The sequence below is a fragment of the Zootoca vivipara genome, chromosome 9 (genome assembly GCF_965207765.1).
Source record: "Zootoca vivipara chromosome 9, rZooViv2.hap1.1, whole genome shotgun sequence".
Lineage (NCBI taxonomy): Eukaryota > Metazoa > Chordata > Lepidosauria > Squamata > Lacertidae > Zootoca > Zootoca vivipara.
The window spans coordinates 1,851,756-1,873,071 of NC_142592.1; the positions used below are offsets into that span (position 1 = coordinate 1,851,756).

The window sequence follows — 21,316 nt, forward strand, 5'->3', positions numbered from 1 at the left end:
GGTGGTACATGAGTAATGATTCTGGATAAATAAAAGGAGTGCTAAGAAAAATAATCACATGCTATCAAAGGTAGCTAGGTACAACAGCCAAGTTTTTAAATGATACACTGGGAAACATTTTTCTTCTGTCATCTTTTTTGGTTTGGGTGTGGCACCCAATGCAATTATTTGCTTCTGCATCCCTACATGTGAAATAAATCAATCAAGAAATAATTAGAGGTGTGTTTGTTTTGGATTATGCAAAGCAGAACACAACCTTGTTCCTAGGCTACCTGTTTCTATTAAACCAGCACAAAGCTATACCTGACTTTTCAAAAGCAAATAAACAAGATAACAAATATTCAACATATTCTCTAGCCTGTGGCTATAGAGAGGTAAAATTAGACAGGGCATCCCAACTAGAGGACTGTCCCTATTTTGTAATTTCCACAATGAAAAAGTTTTGCATTGGCTGAATATTTGAAGCTGCCTTGTAGCCTTAAACTACTGATCACCTAGCCCAGTCTTGTCCAACCTGGTGCCCTCCAGTTGATGTGGGACTCTAACTCCCATCAGCTCCAGTCAGCAGGGCCCATGGTCATGGGGTGATGGGAGCTGCAGTCCAGAACATCTGGAGGGCACCAGTTTGGGGTAGATTGACCTAACCAGAGATGGCATGTTCTACTTGGCAGCAGTCCTTTTAACCAAGGTCCTTTTAACCAAGGTCCTTTTAACAGGATGTCTTGGGGACTGAGCCTGGAAGCTTTTACATGCAAAAATGTACTGGAAGAAACCTACCCACTTCTCTTTGCTGTAATGCATGTGCCGAAACCATTTAAGCCTCCTCCCGCCTCAATACTGGTTTATACATGTATGTTCATCAGTCATTGATGGTAGCATCAAGTGATGACATTTGTGCGTAATCAGAATCATAGAATCAAATAATTGTAGAGTTGGAAGGGACCTTGAGGGTCATCTAGTCCAACTCGCTACAATCCATCCATGACAGATGACCAACCTTCAAGAAGGAAAGTCTACCACCTCCCAAGGGAGACTGTTCCACTGTCAAACAGCTCTTCCTGTCAGAAAGTTATTCCTGATGTTTAGCTGGAATCTCTTTTGACAGAAACTTCCTCCATGCCACTGGTCCCATCACCTCCTGGCAAATAGAAGGGGAAGAAATGGAGGCAGTGAGAGATTTTACTTTCTTGGGCTCCTTGATCACTGCAGATGGTGACAGCAGTCACGAAATTAAAAGACGCCTGCTTCTTCGGAGAAAAGCAATGACAAACCTAGACAGCATCTTAAAAAGCAGAGACATCACCTTGCCTACAAAGGTCCGTATAGTTAAAGCTATGGTTTTCCCAGTAGTGATGTATGGAAGTGAGAGGGGGACCATAAAGAAGGCTGATCGCCGAAGAATTGATGCTTTTGAATTATGGTGCTGGAGGAGACTCTTGAGAGTCCCATGGACTGCAAGAAGATCAAACCTCTCCATTCTGAAGGAAATCAACCCTGGGTGCTCACTGGAAGGACAGATCGTGAAGCTGAGGCTCCAATACTTTGGCCACCTCATGAGAAGAGAAGAATCCTTGGAAAAGACCCTGATGTTGGGAAAGATTGAGGGCACTAGGAGAAGGGGACGACAGAGGACGAGATGGTTGGACAGTGTTCTCGAAGCTACGAACATGAGTTTGACCAAACTGCGGGAGGCAGTGGAAGACAGGAGTGCCTGGTGTGCTCTGGTCCATGGGGCCACGAAGAGTCGGACACGACTAAACGACTAAACAACAACAATTCTAATCACACTCACCTGGAAGTAAGAACATTGAGTAACACTGAGAATTTACTTCCAGGTAAAAGTGTATAGAATTGTAGCAAAAAAATTATTGCTTGCTGCTCAACACGGTGAGGGCACAGAGAGCTGCTTAAATTGCATTCCCTACATGCACCTTCCAAACCTTTGAATATCTGAATCACCACCTCTTGTAATGCCATGATGTTGCAGTTTCAAAGGTTGCAACCATATAAACATTTGAGAATGATCTGTGTTAATTATCTAAGGAAATATGTAACTGAAACTTTGAAATAATAATATGGCAAGCCACGAAGCTTACCACTCCGCCCCTTGCTTCCTCAAGGGTCTGGGAATGTTGGGGGGGGGGTGGCAAGGAAGCCCAGAAAGCAGCCCTCCACCTTGTATGGGGAGGTTCAGTTCAGGAGCTTCCTGACTTTTCGTGATTTTGCATGCAGACCCCTGGAACCAAACCCTGCCTATACTGCAGGTTACCTGTAAAACAAAACTAAAACTGACTGAATTGAACTGGGAAGAATAATTGTGTTGTGAAGGAAGCAGTATGGAATAAAAGAAGCACACAGTGTCATAAATTGAATATAGATTATATTGCAGGTCACACAGAGCAGACCGAAAGCTGAAGAATAAGCATGAAACATCAGCCCCTGTAGCCCTCCTAATGACAGTGGGGTCTGACTGGGCTCAAATTAGGAATCTTGGTAGACCACAAACTTGACATGAGTCACCAGTGTGATGCAGCAGCTAAAAAAGCCAATGCAATTCTGGGCTGCATCAATAGGAGTATAGCATCCAGATCAAGGGAAGTAATAGTACCACTGTACTCTGCTCTGGTCAGACCTCACCTGGAATACTGTGTCCAGTTCTGGGCACCACAGTTCAAGAAGGATACTGACAAGCTGGAACGTGTCCAGAAGAGGGCAACCAAAATGGTCAAAGGCCTGGAAACGGTGCCTTATGAGGAACGGCTTAGGGAGCTGGGTATGTTTAGCCTGGAGAAGAGAAGGTTAAGGGGCGATATGATAGCCATGTTCAAATATATTAAAGGATGTCATATAGAGGAGGGGGAAATGTTGTTTTCTGCTGCTCCAGAGAAGCGGACACGGAGCAATGGATTCAAACTACAAGAAAGAAGATTCCACCTAAACATTAAGAAGAGCTGTTCGGCAGTGGAATTTGCTACCAAGGAGTGTGGTGGAGTCTCCTTATATGTCAATATGTCAATAATGCTTTGATGGTGTTTCCTGCTTGGCAGGGGGTTGGGCTGGATGGCCCTTGTGGTCTCTTCCAACTCTATGATTCTATGAAAGTGGGCCCAAACTGGGCGCAGAATGAACATGGTGTTTTATGAGTTTAGGAGAAACTAGTTCCATTTCCCAAGCCCTATTAGAAACCTAACTGGATGAAGTAAGGTGGAGAGGCTGCCCCATGAGCAGAGATGATGTGCAGAATAGGTGACACTCATTGCAATGAACTGTGTTTCCACAGCACATTATGTCAACCACAACTTGGCCACAACCGGACACAGCATCTCTATACATGTTACTGAAGAGTATTTATATTATTTGTTTACAGACTTTTTGGGATCCCAATTCTTCAAGCACCACCTCTTCCCAAATGAACTGCCCCAGACCCTGTGATTGTCATCTGAGGCTCTTCTCTGGAGGGCGGCAACAGGAGAACAGGCCTTTCCAGTGGTGGCTCCCCACTTGTGGAATGCTCTCCCCAGGCAATCAGGCAAAAACATTCCTCTTCTGCCAGGCTTTTTGCTTTTGCTTATCTGTGGCCTCCTTCAGTGGGTGGGTGTTTAAATCCTGACTTTTTAAAATATGCAGATGTTTTAAGATTTTTTCACTGTTTTGTTTTATGCTGGTTTTAAGGTATGTGTTATTAATTTATTGCTGTAAGTTGGGAACATGATAGAAACTGATCACCCACAACAGGAGTGTGGAAAACTGTACTTTCGGGCCACAATCTGAATAAGAAAGTTGCCCCATCTTGCAAACCATCCCTAGTCCACAGAATGGGAAAAGAATACCTAAGATAGATAGAGAGAGAGAGAGAGAGAGAGAGAGAGAGAGAGAGAGAGAGAGAGAGAGAGAGAGAGAGAGAGAGAGAATGATTCTTACACTGTAAATATATTGCACAACATAGTTACCGGTAGTTCAGACATGTGGAAGTACCTCCAAAACACTGTGAAGGTCAATGAGATACCTGTGGAGCCTGAGAACAGCTTGATCAGCTTGAGAGTAAGAAGAAAAGAGTCCTGCTTTTAAGTGGACTTTCTCATCCAAAAGCCTGTTTCAGCTTTTCTCATGACAACAAGGATCTCTGGTGGAGAATGACCCTTTACTATCCTATGCCCACTGTGTTTGGCCCTCAGAGTGAATCATTCTGTCGCCACCAAACTGAGTTGGAGGGGAGGGAAAGCCTGAGAGTGTTTTGCAGCAACACACACACACACAAAACCCTGTAAGTTTCAGGGAAAGCTTTAAAGGTCAGTTTCTTTGTGAGGAGAGAGTACTAATAATAATAATAATAATAATAATGGTTAGTAGTAATAATATTCCACTCATCTGACTGGGCTGCCCCAGCCCAAAGCTGCCAAGTTTTCGCTTTTCTCGCGAGGAAGCCTATTCAGCATAAGGGAAAATCCCAGTAAAAAAGGGATAACTTGGCAGCTATGCCCCAGCCACGCTGGGCAGCTTTCAGCTCCTTGTGCAAAACAAGGAAATTTCCCCCAAGCTAACTCTCCCCTTCCCTGGTCAATTAATTTATGTTCCCACCCAGTCACAAAATCCAGGTTTCCAACTGAGTGAGGAACCTATGGCCCACATCAACAATATATAATTACATGTAGTACATTAGCATATAGTGTATCAGTATTTAAATCTCTTAATGGATTGGGATCGTTTTACTTAAGGGATTGCTTTGCCCCTTTGTGCATACTTGAGTGTTTCAATCTACAAAACTTCTACTCTTAGCTGCTTTGCTGAGAGTGTGTTCTGCATTAGTGATGGATTTATCCTGCTTTAGTTTGTTCTGTGATGCTTCCTCAATGTCACCACAGTATTGCTGGCCAGAGGAGCTATAATGCAACAAAAGCAGGACAAAAATAAACCGGAACATTTGTGGTATAAAAAGTTATGGGATTCCAATAGGAAGCGCACTGACTGGAAATAAACCAGGGACTTCCCCCAAGCTTCGGCAGGTGCAGTTTTGAAAGTGGGATTGTGTATGACAGCTCCAATAGCATCATGAGCACAAATCATCATATATGCACAATGAAAAGGACATGCTTGTCTGCTCCACATTTTCACGTTTGGGGTTTTGGACCTCTCTGCCTATTAGTTTCAGACACCTACTAAAAACTTTTTTGTTTCATAAAGCCTATCAGGATGTATAATCTAGTTACTTATGCTTGTTTTTTTTAAAACTATTGCTGGCTTTGTTTTGTTTATTTGATTATTCTTTTATATTGTTTTTATGTACACAGCTTAGCAATTTCTCGATTAAGCAGCATATAAATTCTTCTAAAATGAAATAAATAAATAAAGCACAAACCTGTGCACATATGAGAAAGCAACTTTGCATAATAATAAAAAAATCACAATAATATTCAAAGTGTGGAGAGGACAATGTCTTTAGAGCAGCTCGTGTGTCTCCTCTCCACCCATCTCAGCTTATGTGTGGGGAAGCCTGGCAGTCACCCGAGAGCTTTCTTTCCACTTTCTAAGGATGCTCTTCAACTGCCCAGCTTGGCTCAAAGTGTGTGCTCCGACATTTTCTCATGCTACAACTTTGGTTTTTTCTCAGAGTCTTCGGTCCAGCATACCTGAAGGAGGGTCTCCACACCCATCGTTTGGCCCGGACACTGAGTGCCTACTGCCAAGGGCCTTCTGGCGGTTCCCTCACTGCAAGAAGCCAAGTTACAGGGAACCAGGCAGAGGGCCTTCTCGGTAGTGGCCACCCGCCCTGTGGATCACCCTCCCATCAGATGTCAAAGAGGAAAATAGTTACCAGATTTTTAGAAGACATCTGAAGGCAGCCCTGTTTAGGGAGGCTTTTAATGTTTAATAGATTATTGTATATTATTTTATGTTGGAAGCTGCCCAAAGTGGCTGGGGAAATCCAGCCGGATGGGCGGGGTACAAATATATTATTATTATTATTATTATTATTATTATTATTATTATTATTATTATGTCCTTCTGGGAACTCTCTCTTCAATGTCACACCTGTGCCAGGTAAAAAACCCCAAACCCCGTGTTTCAAAACACACCACTCAGACGAAAATGCATGCAGGTTGCAAACCAGCGTTCTCTAGTGGTGGCTACACTGGTACTGCACCTATAAAAGCTTCCCTCTCAACAGCACCTCGGCTCCCCTTTACAGACTAGGCCGAATGGAGGAACTGACTTGCCAGGGTGGGGGTTGGGGGGAGGGGATGGGATGGGATAGGTCAGGACATGGTGGGACCAGTCACAGGGATGAGCTGGGGGTGGGAGCAGGAGGGGGTGTGATATGGGTTGGAACAGGGTGGGGGGAATCACAGGGATACGCCGGGGGGCAGGATACGTCATGGATCGGCACAGCGTGGGGGGAATCACACAGATGAGCCACAGCAATGCGTGGCCGGGCCAGCTGGTATGTCATATAAATGTTGTGTATCCTGCGCATTCTGGAAAGGTGAAATGCCACTACCAAATGTGCAGGTGACACCCACAACATATAAAACAGGCCGCTTTAATATTTTCTCTGGGAATCCAGGAAGGGGATGTGCAAGGATCCCACTTGAGAAATGTCACTATACTTACGATTTAGATCCTTCTAACATTTCTCAAATGTTTCTTCCAAGCAGGAGTCTTCAAAGTGAGATAGGGGTTCATATATTTTTGTCTGGGAGACACAGCAGCTCTGCCCCCCCTTTGGGCTCTGAATATTATTAGTTGTATAAGCATCAACCATAATTCAAATAAGAGTGAAGCACCCAGAAATAAAAGGTTAAGAATGCTTAACTTTCAGCTGAATTGTAGTCATTGTTGTCCAGGATCAGTACTTAAGCAGTTTGTTCAACAGTGACGCTGGAGGCAATGACGCAATGTCAGCTTCTGATAACTTGGAACTCTAAACTCAATCTGACAGCTGCACCCTAACACTAGTAAGTTACTTGGCAACGTCAAACATTCAACCAATGTTTCCTCACTCCCTATCATTCTGAGAAACAAATTCCATGGAAGTTGTTTTGCTCATTTCCCTTAAGGGAAAAACACTCCCATACCAGCCTGGCAAAGAAACAAGGTAAACCCTTTTTCACCAGGGAGGGAGGGAGGGTGATCCTCCTTGTTTGACAAATTAGTTGCCAATCTATAGCTATAGAAACGTAAACTGGGTGTGTGTGTTCGTCTCCAATGTTCAACGAAATCGCTTGACCGATTGCGTTCAAATTTGGACACAAAGTCAAATGTGACTACGAGAGCAAGCCCATACTGTTTTCAAAGACCTGTCACCTACACCAGGTAAAAACCCCAAAACCCTGTGTTTCAGAACTCACAAATCAGATGAAAGTGCATGCTGGGAGCGCAGGAGAAATTCCACAACAGTGCCCTCTAGCGACGGCTACACTTGTACTGCACCTAGGAAAGCTTCACTCTCCACTGTATCTCGGCTTGGCTTTGCAGACTAAGCAGCTTTCCAGACTAGGCCAAGTGGAGGTGGGGGCTTGTTTGGGTGGGGGCTGGGGGGAGGAGGGGGCGGGATAGGTCATGGGTCAGAACAGGATGGGGGAGTCACAGGGATGCGCCTGTGCAAACATAATACACGTAAAACAGGGGACTCTGAAGGTGAGGGGGTCTGAAGGGGGACTCTGAGGCTCCATTTAACAGACTGAGCCACAGCAACGGGTGGCAAGGCCAGCTAGTTATTTATAAGATGAATGGGACTCTCCTTCCCTTCACAAAAGCATAGATAGGAACCTCTCTTCGGTGACTACAATAGACGTTGTCATGGAGAATTACAGCTTGTGAGAAGTTCATACACATCTGGAATGCTACATAACATTTAGTCAGAGAATTCAAAAGGTATGCAAAACTCATACAATGTACAAATGCACTACCACCCATACAGGGACTCAGGTGGCACTGTGGTCTAAACCACTGAGCCTAGGGCTTGCTGATCAGAAGGTTGGCAGTTCAAATCCCCGCGACGGGGTGAGCTCCCGTTGCTCGGTCCCTGCTCCTGCCAAACTAGCAGTTCGAAAGCAAGTGCAAGTAGATAAATAGGTACCACTCCAAGCGGAAAGGTAAACGGCATTCCTGTGCACTGCTCTGGTTCGCCAAAAGTGGCTTATTCATGCTGGCCACATGACCCGGAAAAACTGTCTGCGCTCAAGTGTCAGCTCCCTTGGCCAGTAAAGCAAGATGAGCACCATGACCCTAGAGTCGTTTGCGACTGGACTTAACTGTCAGGGGTCCTTTACCTTTACCTTATCACCCATACACAAAACACCCTTATAAGTCTTTCAGGAAACAAGAGCTAACAAAAGATTCTATTTGTTTCAAATACACAGTATATTCCAATTCTTTCTCTCCACTAAGAGGAAGAAAACTACACATGAATCTGAGACTCAGAGAAAGCCCAAAACTATCCCTGGAATGCAATGACTGAGCAGGCTCTGCAATCCAGCCAAGTTTTAGCAAGCTTCCAGGTAAGCCATTAGTCCATACGACAGTCTTAAAGTTTCTTGACAAGGAGTCTTATATAATCATCAGTGTGCTTGTAAATGGCATAATTATACTGTAGACTGTAAACAGTTTCAGGATTCCACAAAACATTTTGTGACCAGCCAAGATGTATTGCAGTCTGTTCAGTGCACGGCAACCTTCCTCTCATTGCAGCCACAGGGAAGCAGCAACATCACTTCTTGTCTCTTGGCTCCCACTTGTACTGAGACTTTCAGCTCAATTAAGGCTTTATTGCAAAAATCACCATAGCTGCCAAGTTTTCCTTTTTCTCGCGAGGAAGCCTATTCAGCATAATGGAATTTCCCTTAAAAAAGGGATAACTTGGCAGCTATGAAAATTACTACAGCACCCCAACACAGATCAGGTTAAACCATTCAGAAATCACAGCAGAGGTCTAGAATACATGGCTAGGCAAAAGCTAAAACATTATCCCAATACTTGACATGTCCCGAAGCTTCCTTTTCAAAGAGCAGGACTGGCACAGTCATTTGTATGGTTGTCTTCCTAAGCGGGTGGCGCTGTGCTCTAAACCACTGAGCCTCTTGGGCTTGCTGATCGAAGGTTGGCAATTTGAATCTCTGCGATGGGGTGAGCTCCCATTGCTCTGTCCCAGCTCCTGCCAACCAGTTTGAAAGCATGCCAGTGCAAGTAGATTAATAGATACCGCTGTGGCAGGAAGGTAAATGGTGTTTCTGTGTGCTCTGGCACTCGTCACGGTCCTCTGTGTGCCAGTAGCAGTTTAGTCATGCTGGCCACATGACCCAGAAAGCTGTCTGTGGACAAATGCTAGTTCCCTCAGTCTGAAAGTGAAATGAGCGCCGCAAATCCATAGTCACCTTTGAGTGGACTTAACCGCCCATGGGTCCTTTACCTTTACCACAGGACTGGGCAAGCAAGTGGGCACACCTATGAGTGGGCAGAGTATGCTGGGCTTGCTTGTGCATTCTTGGCAAGGGAGGCAAACATATAACCTGTCGCCCTCCAGATCACCCCTGACCATTGGCGGCCGCAGATTCTCCATCCCAGGAACACAGAGTTCACTCTGGGATAAGGACCACTGAAAATGTAGGGCTCCCAATCACACCATGTAGTTAAAAGGAGAAAAGATCAGTATAGAAAGCTATTGCACAAAGCCTTGTGACTGACAGGCATAGTGGGCTCCAGCTGCTTCCTTCCTCTTTGAGTGTTTAGTATTTGCATATATACTTCTCAGGTCTCCACAATATTAAGTATCATGTATATCTCTGTTGTCTTAAACATGGTTTATTTATTATTCCTGTCTAGTTTCATATTGGACTAAAAGAGCCTGAAGCTGCTTTCTATTACTTTATCTGATGAATGTCCCTTTTAATTTCAACAGATTCACTTCAGTTTCTCTGTGGAAACAGGTGAAACTGGATTATTCATGGTGTAATAAGATTTAGAAAAGTGATACAGGGTGGGGGCTGTCCAACTCTATTAAGAATTAAAAATGCACAAAGACTTAAAATTAATAACATAAATACCTTGTGGATCCAATATATCCAGCTATGGCATCTTAAAGGTAGAGGTAAAGGTGCCCCTGACCGTTAGGTCCAGTCGCGGATGACTCTGGGGTTGCAGTGCTAATCTCACTCTATGGGCCAAGGGAGCCAGCGTTTGTCTGCAGACAGCTTCCGGGTCATGTGGCCAGCATGACAAAGCCGCTTCTGGCGAACCAGAGCAGCACACAGAAATGCTGTTTACCTTCCCGCTTGGAGTGGTACCTATTTATATACTTGCACTTTGACGTGCTTTTGAACTGCTGGGTTGGCAGGAGCTGGGACTGAGCAACGGGAGCTCACCCCATCGCAGGGATTCAAACCGCTGACCTTCTGATCCGCAAGCCCTAGGCTCAGTGGTTTAACCTTCCTGCTTGGAGTGGTACCGATTTATCTACTTGCACTTTGACATGCTTTTGAACTGCTAGGTTGGCAGCAGCAGGGACCAAACAATGGGAGATCACCCCGTCGCAGGGATTCAAACCGCTGACCTTCTGATCCGCAAGCCCTAGGCTCTGTGGTTTAGACCACAGCGCCACCTGCGTCCCCCACTAAGGCATCTTACAAGAAATTAATGCATGCAAATTAAAAACGCCAAAGGAAACAACTGGAAAACAATACAGAAAAACAATAGCCTAGATCAGGCATATCCAACAGGTAGATCGTGATCTACCGGTAGATCACTGGATGTCTACCGTAGATCACTGGTAGATCCAAAGAAGCTGAACAACTGTGGCTCCCCTAAAAAAAGCTCAACATTTTACCTCCTCCCTGAAAAAACTCAACAACTTTCACCTGAACCCTAAAAAGGGGGGGGGGTAGATCACTGCCAGTTTTTAACTCTGTGAGTAGATCGCAGTCTCTTGGGGGTTGGCCACCCCTGGCCTAGATCTAACATCACATTCCCAGAATCGGAGCAAATTGAAAGCCCCAATTGCCATTTGTTGTACTTCAGCTTTAAAGAGCAGGTTTTAATGAGGAAAGTTCCAAGGCGGGAAAAAAAGCACAGACCTATTCTTGGAAAGCAGAGTGTGAAAGGTAGGTGTGGACAAGCCCTTAGAGAATGCAATCCTGGGAAATCCCCCTTATCGACTGATGCTCTGACTGTACTAGCACATATCTGTAGCACATGGAGCGGCTGTACATTCAACATATTACCACTGAATCAAGCCACACTGCAAATTATGTAGAGCTGTTGCTCACAGATGAGCCTGCAACCAGAGCTAAAGACACAGCCTTAGATACAGATAGGCTGCTTCAAAGATTTTCTCCCCATCTCCATTGTAGGACATAGCATCTCATATTTTCCATTTAAGTAACTGACCTACTTAAATTACAATAGCATAGATTCTGATCTGAAATTAGAGACTCTAGGCTCAGCGAAATGTATGTTACAAATGCCTGCCAGCATTCAGCACTGTATGCAGTCACATACTCCTAGAATAATAAAGATCTTACCATTCACATTGCCCAGGCAGGAGTTAAAAGAGTTTTTGTTTAGAAATGAGACATTTAGGGAAATTCAAAGCCTCCCAGCATAGCTGAACATTGTAGGCAATGTGCAATCCTATGAAAGCAGGAAGATACCTACATACCTATGTGTATAAATTTAGCAACACATGTTGAAAAGTGCTTCTGCTATGCATACAGGCCTGGAACCTATATGTCTAGCTCTTAACTGTAGGAAAACAATGCAGAAGGAGTGTGGGGCAAAGGAATAATATAATCATAGAGTTGGAAGAGACCCAAGGGCCATCCAGTCCAACCCCCTGCCAAGCAGGAAACACCATCAAAGTATTCCTGACAGATGGCTGTCAAGCCTCTGCTTAAAGACCTCCAAAGAAGGAGACTCCACCACACTCCTTGGCAGCAAATTCCACTGCCAAACAGCTCTTACTGTCAGGAAGTTCTTCCTAATGTTTAGGTGGAATCTTCTTTCTTGTAGCTTGAATCCATTGCTCCGTGTCCACTTCTCTAGAGCAGCAGAAAACAACCTTTCACGCTCTTCTATATGACATCCTTTTATATATTTGAGCATGCCTATCATATCACCCCTTAACCTTCTCTTCTCCAGGCTAAACATACCCAGCTCCCTAAGCCGTTCCTCATAAGGCATCGTTTCCAGGCCTTTGACCATTTTGGTTGCCCTCCTCTGGACACGTTCCAGCTTGTCAGTATTCTTCTTGAACTGTGGTGCCCAGAACTGGACACATTACTCCAGGTGAGGTCTGACCAGAGCAGAATACAGTGGTACTATTACTTCTCTTGATCTAGACGCTATACTCCTAATTGATGCAGCCCAGAATTGCATTGGCTTTTTTAGCTGCTGCATCACACTGTTGACTCATGTCTAGTTTGTGGTCTACCAAGACTCCTAGATCCTTTTCACATGTACTGCTCTCAAGCCAGGTGTCTCCCATCCTGTATTTGTGCCTTTCATTTTTTTTGGCCATAGTTTTTACATTTCTCCCTGTTAAAATTTATCTTGTATGCTTTGGCAGAGTTCTCTAATCTGTTAAGGTCATTTTGAAGTGTGATCCTGTCCTCTGGGGTATTAGCCCTCAAGCCCAGGATGCCCTCAAGCCCATCATCCAAGGCGTTTATAAAGATGTTGAATAAGACTGGGCCCAAGACAGAACCCTGTGGCACCCCACTAGTCACTTCTCTCCAGGATGAAGAGGAGCCATTGATGAGCACCCTTTGGGTTCGGTCAGTAAGCCAGTTACAAATCCACTGAATGGTAGCATTGTCTCTAGCCCACATTTTACCAGCTTCTTTACAAGACTATCATAGCACACCTTGTCAAAGGCCTTGCTGAAATCAAGATAGGCTACATCCACAGCGCTCCCTTCATCTACCAGGCTTGTGACTGTCAAAAAATGATATCAGATTAGTCTGACACGACCTATTTTTCAGAAACCCATGCTGACTTTTAGTGATCACAGCATTCCTTTCTAGGTGCTCACCGACTGGTTCCTTAATGATCTGCTCTAGAATCTTTCCTGGTATTGATGTCAGGCTGACTGGGCGGTAATTGTTTGGGTCCTCCCTTTTCCCTTGTTTGAATATAGGGACATTTGCCCTCCTCCAGTCTGCTGAAAATAATAGGGCAGCAATAAATGCTGGTGCACTCAACAACTAATTTTAGGAGAGGGCTAGTTTGAGGAGGTGATGAAGGGCGTTGGGCTTGGTCCTCTCTCACATCTCTATGTACTCCTCTACCAAGTCACACTTTGGGAAAAGAAGTACAAGAAATGGTTATAAAGCTGAAGATCCTCACAGCCATTGGCCAAAGGGCCCTTCAGAACATGACAAAAAACCCTACATTTCAGTGGAGCTTCACCATTATGGCAAACACTTTGCACAGGTGTTGGCATTAGGCACATATGATCCTTTATATTATATTCCAAAATGTCTATTTATTGTTCAAGCAGGCTAAAAGATAAATTTGCTATGAGTGCAAGAAAGAAACTAAATACATTTGGTAATTCACAATGGTGGCTTTTACATACACACATGCCATGACTTCACATAATAAAAACAACAACAATAATAATTTTATTACTTATACCCCGCCCAAATGGTTGGGTTTTATTTAGGTATTGTTGGAAAACTGCAAATTACATGATCTGAACTAGTGGTGGACAAGCCAGGGTGACCCAGTTTGACTTGAAACTGGGCTCAGCAAAACAAGATATTTTCCAAAAAAAAATAAGTAAGTTGGAAAACAGCTCAGTTTACTCTGAATCAGTTGCTGGACTGAATCCTGGCATGTTGCCCCATCTTGATCCCAATAAAGTGGCCTAGAGGACAATCCCAGATGTCTGTTCTGGCAACCATAATGGAAGAACATGGTTCATACTTACTTTCTCAGAACTGCAATTTCATTCTCAATGCTGCTTTCCTTCCCTTTCAGGGCTTTCTTTGGGATGCACTTGACTGCAAATAGTTTCCCAGTAGTCCTGTTTTCAGCCAAAACTACTTCAGAAAATGCACCACTGAAAAATAAAATAAAATATGCATTTCAGATTTCTTTTCTCTTGGGAGGTCCTATATTGCAATGGAAATAAATGGCACTTACTATTTAAAAAAAAACAACGTCCATGCCCTTTTTTCTTTAGGTCTTTTTTCTTTTCTTTAAATGGATGGGACCAAATACAAAGGCTCTCAAAGCAGCGCAGCAATATGAGTTTTCATGTTGCACCAGTGCAGTACACACCTGAGATGTTTCACTAGTCTCCCATACAAGGCATTGTATGAATCTGTTGTGATTGCAAATGGAATATGGAATATTCATGCAATACTGCAAAACCACAAGCTCAGGACACCAGTCAGGAAAAGAAGGTGGACATACCTAGACCACGGCCAATTTGAGTACTGTACAATAAATAGCCTTAGCTTCTAACTGTAGTTTTCACTTCCCTCAGAAGTGATGCTTAAGTTTTCATTCATGAGGAACAAAATAAAAAAAGGTTAATCACCAGGTTCCTGCCTCACGTAGAGGCAGCCATTCTACCAGGCTATAGCAGAGGAAAAGGTGGGGCTGCAGAGCCTTGACATCAGCTCAGGTGACAGGCCAGGAAGCTTTGGCTCCTCCTTTCCTTGAACTCTTTCCATTCCAGTCTATCAAGAAGGTAGGACACAGGTGGCGCTATGGGTTAAACCAGTGTTTCTCAACCAGTGTGCCTCCAGATGTTTTGGGACTACAACTCCCATCATTCCTGACCACTGGTCTTGCTAGCTAGGGATGATGGGAGTTGTAGTCCCAAAACATCTGGAGGCACACTGGTTGAGAAACACTGGGTTAAACCACAGAGCCTAGGGCTTGCCGATCAGAAGGTCGGCAGTTCAAATCCCCGCAACGGGGTGAGCTCCCATTGCTTGGTCCCTGCTCCTGCCAACCTAGCAGTTCAAAAGCACGTCAAAGTGCAATGTGGTACCGCTCCGGCAGGAAGGTAAACGGCGTTTCCGTGTGCTGCTCTGGTTCGTCAAAAGCGGCTTTGTCATGCTGGCCACATGACCTGGAAGCTGTACGCGAGATGAGCGCCGCAACCCCAGAGTCAGTCACAACTTAACCTAATGCTCAGGGGTCCCTTTACCTTTACCTATCAAGAAGAGCTAGAGGCTGTGTGGATCAGACCAAGGAGCCTTCTGTTCCCACAGCAGCCAGGCACTATCTACATGAAGCCAACATGCAGAGCATGAGAGCAGGAACAGTCTTCTGCTCATGAGAGCCAACAACTGGTAGTCAGAGGGAATACTTAATCAAAGTGACTAGCAGCATGGAAAGCCTTGTAGTATATCCCTTCCTCTCTCTCAATCCCTTATGTGCCATACATCTATAACAGTCTGATTATTTGAAAGCTGCTCCAGGAGCATTTTTGAGCTACAGAGTGAGGGTAAAATAAATATATGTATCTATCAGGGAGCCTTAACAGTATATACAGAAGTCCAAATGAACTCAATGTGAGCCAAGATGAAACTACTTAACATACCAAAGTGGTTGATGCATGGAGGGTGGGGGGAGATATGCCAAACACTTTATGCATCTGCTGCCCCCTTTCTCCCCATTGGACTCAAAACCAGGAATGAGCCCACATGCTCTAGATCAAATGTTTGTTTGTTTGTTTGTTTATACCCCACCCATCTGGCTGGGTTTCCCAATATGCTGTTCCACTGTATCCTCTCTCAACACTTTAGTGCATATGCAGTTTTACCCCTGTTCCATATTTACTTGGAAATTCAGTGGGGCTTACTCACAAGTAAGTGTTCCTAAATTGCAGCCATGAAGCAGAACCCAAACATGACATTCTGCAGCTAATTTACAGTATATTACATTTGGTGCAGTATGTCATTCAGAATTGTATTCTAGAACCTCGCACATTCCCATTTTCTTTTGATGAACACTTAGGTGCAGAAGCAGAGTGTAAGAGAGACAGTTAGCACACCTTTACATGGGAATTTGTTCAAGTCTTGTTCAGCACTACAGCACATTTACAATGCTAGTGAACCTTATATAAGACACAGTGCCTGTTGTCCTGGCTCTGGCTCAGCCTCATAAATCAGGATTAGTGATTTGAACCACACAGATAGCCTGAAATTAAAGAAACATCTCTCTTTTCACTTAACAACAGTTTCTCTTAATCTTACATGACTCCTATCAGAGTCCATGACTCTCAGGTGCACAAGTCAACCTGCAGTTGCACAAACTGGTTAAAATCATTGCCATTAATGAGGAAATCCCAACAAAAGAACAATGGCAAGAAAAATTGATGAGTTATGCGGAGTTGGCAAAGTTGATATATAAACTATGTGAGAAGGACAACTGTGACTTCAAAGAAGAATGGGAACTTTTAACAAACTATTTAAAAAGACATTTAAAAAGATCTGGACTCCTTGGCAGGTTTTGAATAAACACCCACAATTTATTAGTAGAACATAGGATAGATAAGGCAATGATATGTACAATTTCATAACATGCAGAGAATATGTACAAACAAATCAGAGAGGGGAGCTGAGGGAAGTCCTTAGAGGGTGGGAGATGGAGGGAGAGAGGGGGAAAAGAGGGAAAATTGTAATTGGCTATGTTATTGGTAATTTGTATTGTTTAAAAATTCATTTCTTCAATAAAAGTAGTTTTTTAAAAAATCATTGCCATTAATACATTATTATTACCATTAATTGTCATTATTGCCCTTAATTAGTTATTTGTGTGAAAGTGAAAGTGATATATTGCACTGAAGCCTTTTTGTTTTTTCTCTGTCTCGCTATTTAGCAAACAACTTTTTTATACCCTTTCCTTATACAGTACCAATTTGTGTGTGTGACAGTTTCTAAGGGATTTTCCTTTCTTGACAGAGCTTCCCCCTTCTGAGTTAGCATAGTTAGTGACACAATCAAAGGTTGCACTTTCACAATTGCTTCCTTGGAAGTGTTGGCTTGAATGAATCACCCAGTGAGTGAGTGAGTGAGTGCCCGACTGAATCAAGGAAGAAAATAAGAAGAGTGGTGATTAAATAAACAACTCTTCCATTTATACCAGCATGATTATTTGTTTCTAGTACAGTATCAGGAATACGTCACAGCACATCAGATACATTATAACTGCCTATCAGTAAGATTGTACCAATAAAATCATAGCTGCCAAGTTTTCCCTTTTCTCGCGAGGAAGCCTATTCAGCATAAGTGAATTTCCCTTTAAAAAGGGAGAACTTGGCAGCTATGATAAAATAGCCAGCAACATTTTTCACCTTTTCTGTCAGTCAAGGATGTTTCTTCAGAAGTAAACTGCACCCAGTTTGACTTAGCAAAAAGTCCTACTGAGTTCAGTGAGATTTCTGACTAAGTGTGCATAGGATTAGACCACACAGAGCTTTGATAAAATTTTGTCACAGGAAATTAAGAAGTACCCACAAATACAATTGTACTGTTATTACAGCCTATAACAAATAAGCATTATTTCATTGGGTTCCCGAAATTGCCTCCAGTTAAAAGATGTGCTCTTACATCTCTGCAGACCGTGAGACCGTCCAACACACACGGTAGCAGGGAAGAAGATGGCATGGCACTCACTTTACCCTCACCTTAATTAGGAAGGAGTTTTTCTAACCAGGTCATTTCAAGCTGCGAATGACTTCAAATGGGCAAAAGACAATTAAACAGAAACTTGCAAAATTCTAAAGGGTAAGTGTGAGGGACAGGGGATATCGCGAAGTCCCTCCCCTCCTGAGTTCAAGCCCACCCCCGAGCACAGGGGAAAGCAGGGAGAGTTCCGATTCCAGTGGGGAAGCAGGAAGTCGTGTCCGAGGCTCAGGCAAGGTAGAGGAGCCAGGGTCCCAGGTGGGACAGGAAGGGGTGAATAAGGGGGGGAGACCCATCCCCCCAACTCCGGAATTACGCAGAAAGAGGAGGGGAAAGAGGATGGGTCTGCCAAAGCTTTTGTGTTGGAGAAAGACGCGCCAAAAGCCATTCGGAGGTTCTGAAACCGACTGACCACATCACTTCGTGTAAATAGCAATGACTTCAGCACTGTAAATACGCAGCACCAATAAAAGAATAAAATGCAGAGCTGCGTAGCGTCGTTACTCTGAAGTAGCCCACTCCGGCCACTGTGACAGCAACCTCCGAATCCTTTTTTGGGCTACTTTGGAGTTGCCGGGATGAGCGTGTCAGAGGCGGAGAGATGGCGGCAGATCGCGGAGCAAGCCCAGCAAGAACTGCAGCAGCTGTCGCTGCAGGCGCAGGGGGAATTGAAGGCAGCTAAAGAAGAGACTAAGAAGGTCCAGGACGACCGGCTACAACTTGCGGAACAGGTGAGAGCGCTACAGGAAAGAGAGCAGGAATTAAGGGCGGTGGCGGTAGACCTCCAAAACAAACTGGATGCAGAGAAAAACAAGGCGGGAGGGGCACCCCAAGTCCAAGTGCTGCCAGGAAGGAGAGCCGGGACCCTAGTAAGCAAGTTCAATGGAGACCCGAGGGAATATCAGGGCTTTGAGACTGAAATTGTGTACGCTCTTGAGCTGCACCACGATGAGTTCCCTGATGATGAGCACAGAGTAGCGTTTATTGTGGAGCACCTTACCGGGGCAGCCAGGGAGTGGCTAAGACCGTTAATCGCAACAAAGAATCCTTGCATGAAGAATGTCAAACTATTTCTAGAAGGTTTGAAAACGATGTATTCGTCCGATAGTCATATGGACCAGACTAAGGAGGAACTTCATAATTTACGCCAAGGAAATATGACGGTTCGCGCGTATTGGGCGAAATTCACCATGCTGGTGCACAGATTGGGGTGGGAACTAGAGTCACCCCCAATGCAAGCGGCGTTCTACTTGGGGTTGCATGAGGAGGTGAAGGATGAGCTCTCGAGAGGTCCCAAGCCCAGTAATATGGATCAGCTGAGCAAAGCGGCTCTGGCGGTGGGGGTGAGACAGGAATCCCGGTGGAGCGACAAGCAGGCAACGCGCGCAAAGCGGGCTTGGTTCCCACGGTCGCAGGAGAAGCCACTCCCCCAACAACCCTTTCAAGCCACGCCTGGGGCCAGCCAGGACCAGGAACCCATGCAGATTGATAGCGCGCGCGCGCGGGCTTTTCAAACCCCAGCGGCGCCAAGACGCAAGGAGGGAAGGGGTGGGAATTGCTTTCTCTGCAACTCCCCCCAGCATCTCGTCAGAGACTGCCCACATCGCAGGGAGTGGCAAGGAAAGGCGGGAACGGTTGTGCCCTCCCCCACTGACGCAGCACCACAGCAGGGAAACGGGAAAGCCTGGCTGCAGGAGACAAGGGGCAGCAGCCAGGCACAGTCAGCAGACAACAGCCCCAGCCCACCCACCCGCACAGAGAGGAGCAGAGCCAGCCCACCCCTCCCAGAGCAGGAGTGGTTCTAGAAGTGACGCTCACGCTCCCAAATGGCTATCCCCTGACGGTCCTCGCCCTAATTGACAGTGGGGCGTCAGCGAACTTCTTCTCGAGAAACTTTGCAGAAGAGCACCAGATCCAGCTTCTGCAGCTGGATTTTCCTCTGCACGTGGCAACCATTGACGGCAGAGAGCTGCTGGGAGGGGCCATCACTCATCAACCCCCCCCCCATGAGAATGACGGTGGGAAGGCACTCAGAGACACTGGCATTCAACGTCACCACCATCTCAGACCCCCCCATCGTCTTGGGCATGAGCTGGCTGGCGCGCCACGACCCCTCCATCAGTTGGCACCAGAGATGCATCACTTTTGGATCGGACTTTTGCCTGGAACATTGCATGCAGCACCAACCAGGGGAGGGGCCTCCGATAGCCACGGTGGCCACCATGCACGTCAAAGGGGGTGAGGCGATACCCAAGCCGTACTGGGACCTGCAGGAGGTCTTCAGCGAAGCGGAGTCCGACCACCTACCCCCACACAGGCCTTTTGACTGCCAGATCAACCTGGTGCCAGGGGCAACTATACCCCCAGCCAAGCTGTACGCCATGTCAGACCAGGAACTGGAGGATCTGCGCGCTTTCATCGACAAGAACCTCAAGCGGGGGTTCATCAGAGAAAGCAAGGCAGCAGGGGGCAGCCCGGTCTTCTGGGTGGACAAGAAAGACACGCAACAGCGCCGTCTTGTGGTGGATTTTAGACGGCTAAATTCAGTGACAGAGCCAGTGGCTTTCCCCATGCCCAGAGTGGATGATCTCCTGACAGCGGCACGCAGGGGCAAGATTTTCACCAAGCTAGACCTGAGGGGGGCGTACAACTTGATCAGGATCCGGGAAGGCGATGAATGGAAAACCACGATGTTCACGCCTCTGGGCTCTTTTGAATATCTGGTGATGCCCTTCGGGTTGCAAGGGGGCTCAGCATGCTTCCAGGCCTTCATGCACCACGTCCTGGGGTCCCTCCTCTTCAGGAAATGCTTGGTCTTCCTGGATGACATCCTTATCTATTCCGATGACCCAGTGCAGCATGTGAAAGACGTCAGGGAGGTGTTGCAGCGCCTGAAGGAGAACCACCTGTATGTGAAGCTGGAGAAGTGCAAGTTTCACACCAAGGAGGTGGACTTCCTGGGCTACAAGCTGTCAGACAAGGGGCTGGCGATGGACAAGGACAAGGTGCAGGCCATCCTGGACTGGCACAGCCCCAGGACGCGCAAAGATGCCCAACGCCTACTAGGCTTCGCCAACTTCTACAGGAAGTTCATCAAGAACTTCTCTCGCGTGACGGCTCCCATCACTGATTGCCTGCGAGGCAAGCAGAAGTTCAGGTGGACACCAGAGGCGCAAGCAGCGTTCGAAAGCCTCAAGAGGGTGTTCGCCTCAGACCAGAACCTGTTCCACGTGATTCAGGACGCGCCCCTACGCGTGGAGACAGATGCTTCTGATAAAGCTGTGGGGGCCATTTTGTTGCAACTGAACGCCAACAGAGAGTGGAGACCCTGTGCCTTCTTCTCCAGGAAGTTGACCCAGCCAGAGCGAAACTACACGGTGTTTGATCGGGAACTTCTTGCGATCCACGCTGCGTTCCAGCACTGGAGACACTTCCTGGTGGGCGCCAAGCACCCTATCCAGGTGTGCACAGACCACAAGAACCTGGAGTTCTGGAGAACTGCCAGGGTGCTCAACCAGCGGCAGATACGGTGGGCGGAGTTCTTCTCGAACTTCAACTTCTCCATACACTACATCCCGGGAGAGCAGAATGTCAGGGCGGATGCCCTCTCCCGCAAGCCAGAGTACATGGAGGAGGAGGCGCCACCGGCACCCAGGCACATTTTCCCCCCGTCAGCATGG

At 45.9% G+C, this 21,316-nt stretch overlaps 1 protein-coding gene across 2 annotated transcripts in view; it reads right to left on the reverse strand.

Moving 5' to 3' along the window:
- CAMK1D (calcium/calmodulin dependent protein kinase ID) overlaps positions 1-21,316 on the reverse strand; it is a 162,062-nt gene that overhangs the window by 65,860 nt on the left and 74,886 nt on the right. For both annotated transcript variants that reach the window (XM_035127659.3, XM_060279482.2), the window contains exon 2: positions 13,922-14,053. In XM_035127659.3, the coding sequence (XP_034983550.1) occupies positions 13,922-14,053 (132 nt within the window). The remainder of the gene's footprint in view (positions 1-13,921; positions 14,054-21,316) is intronic.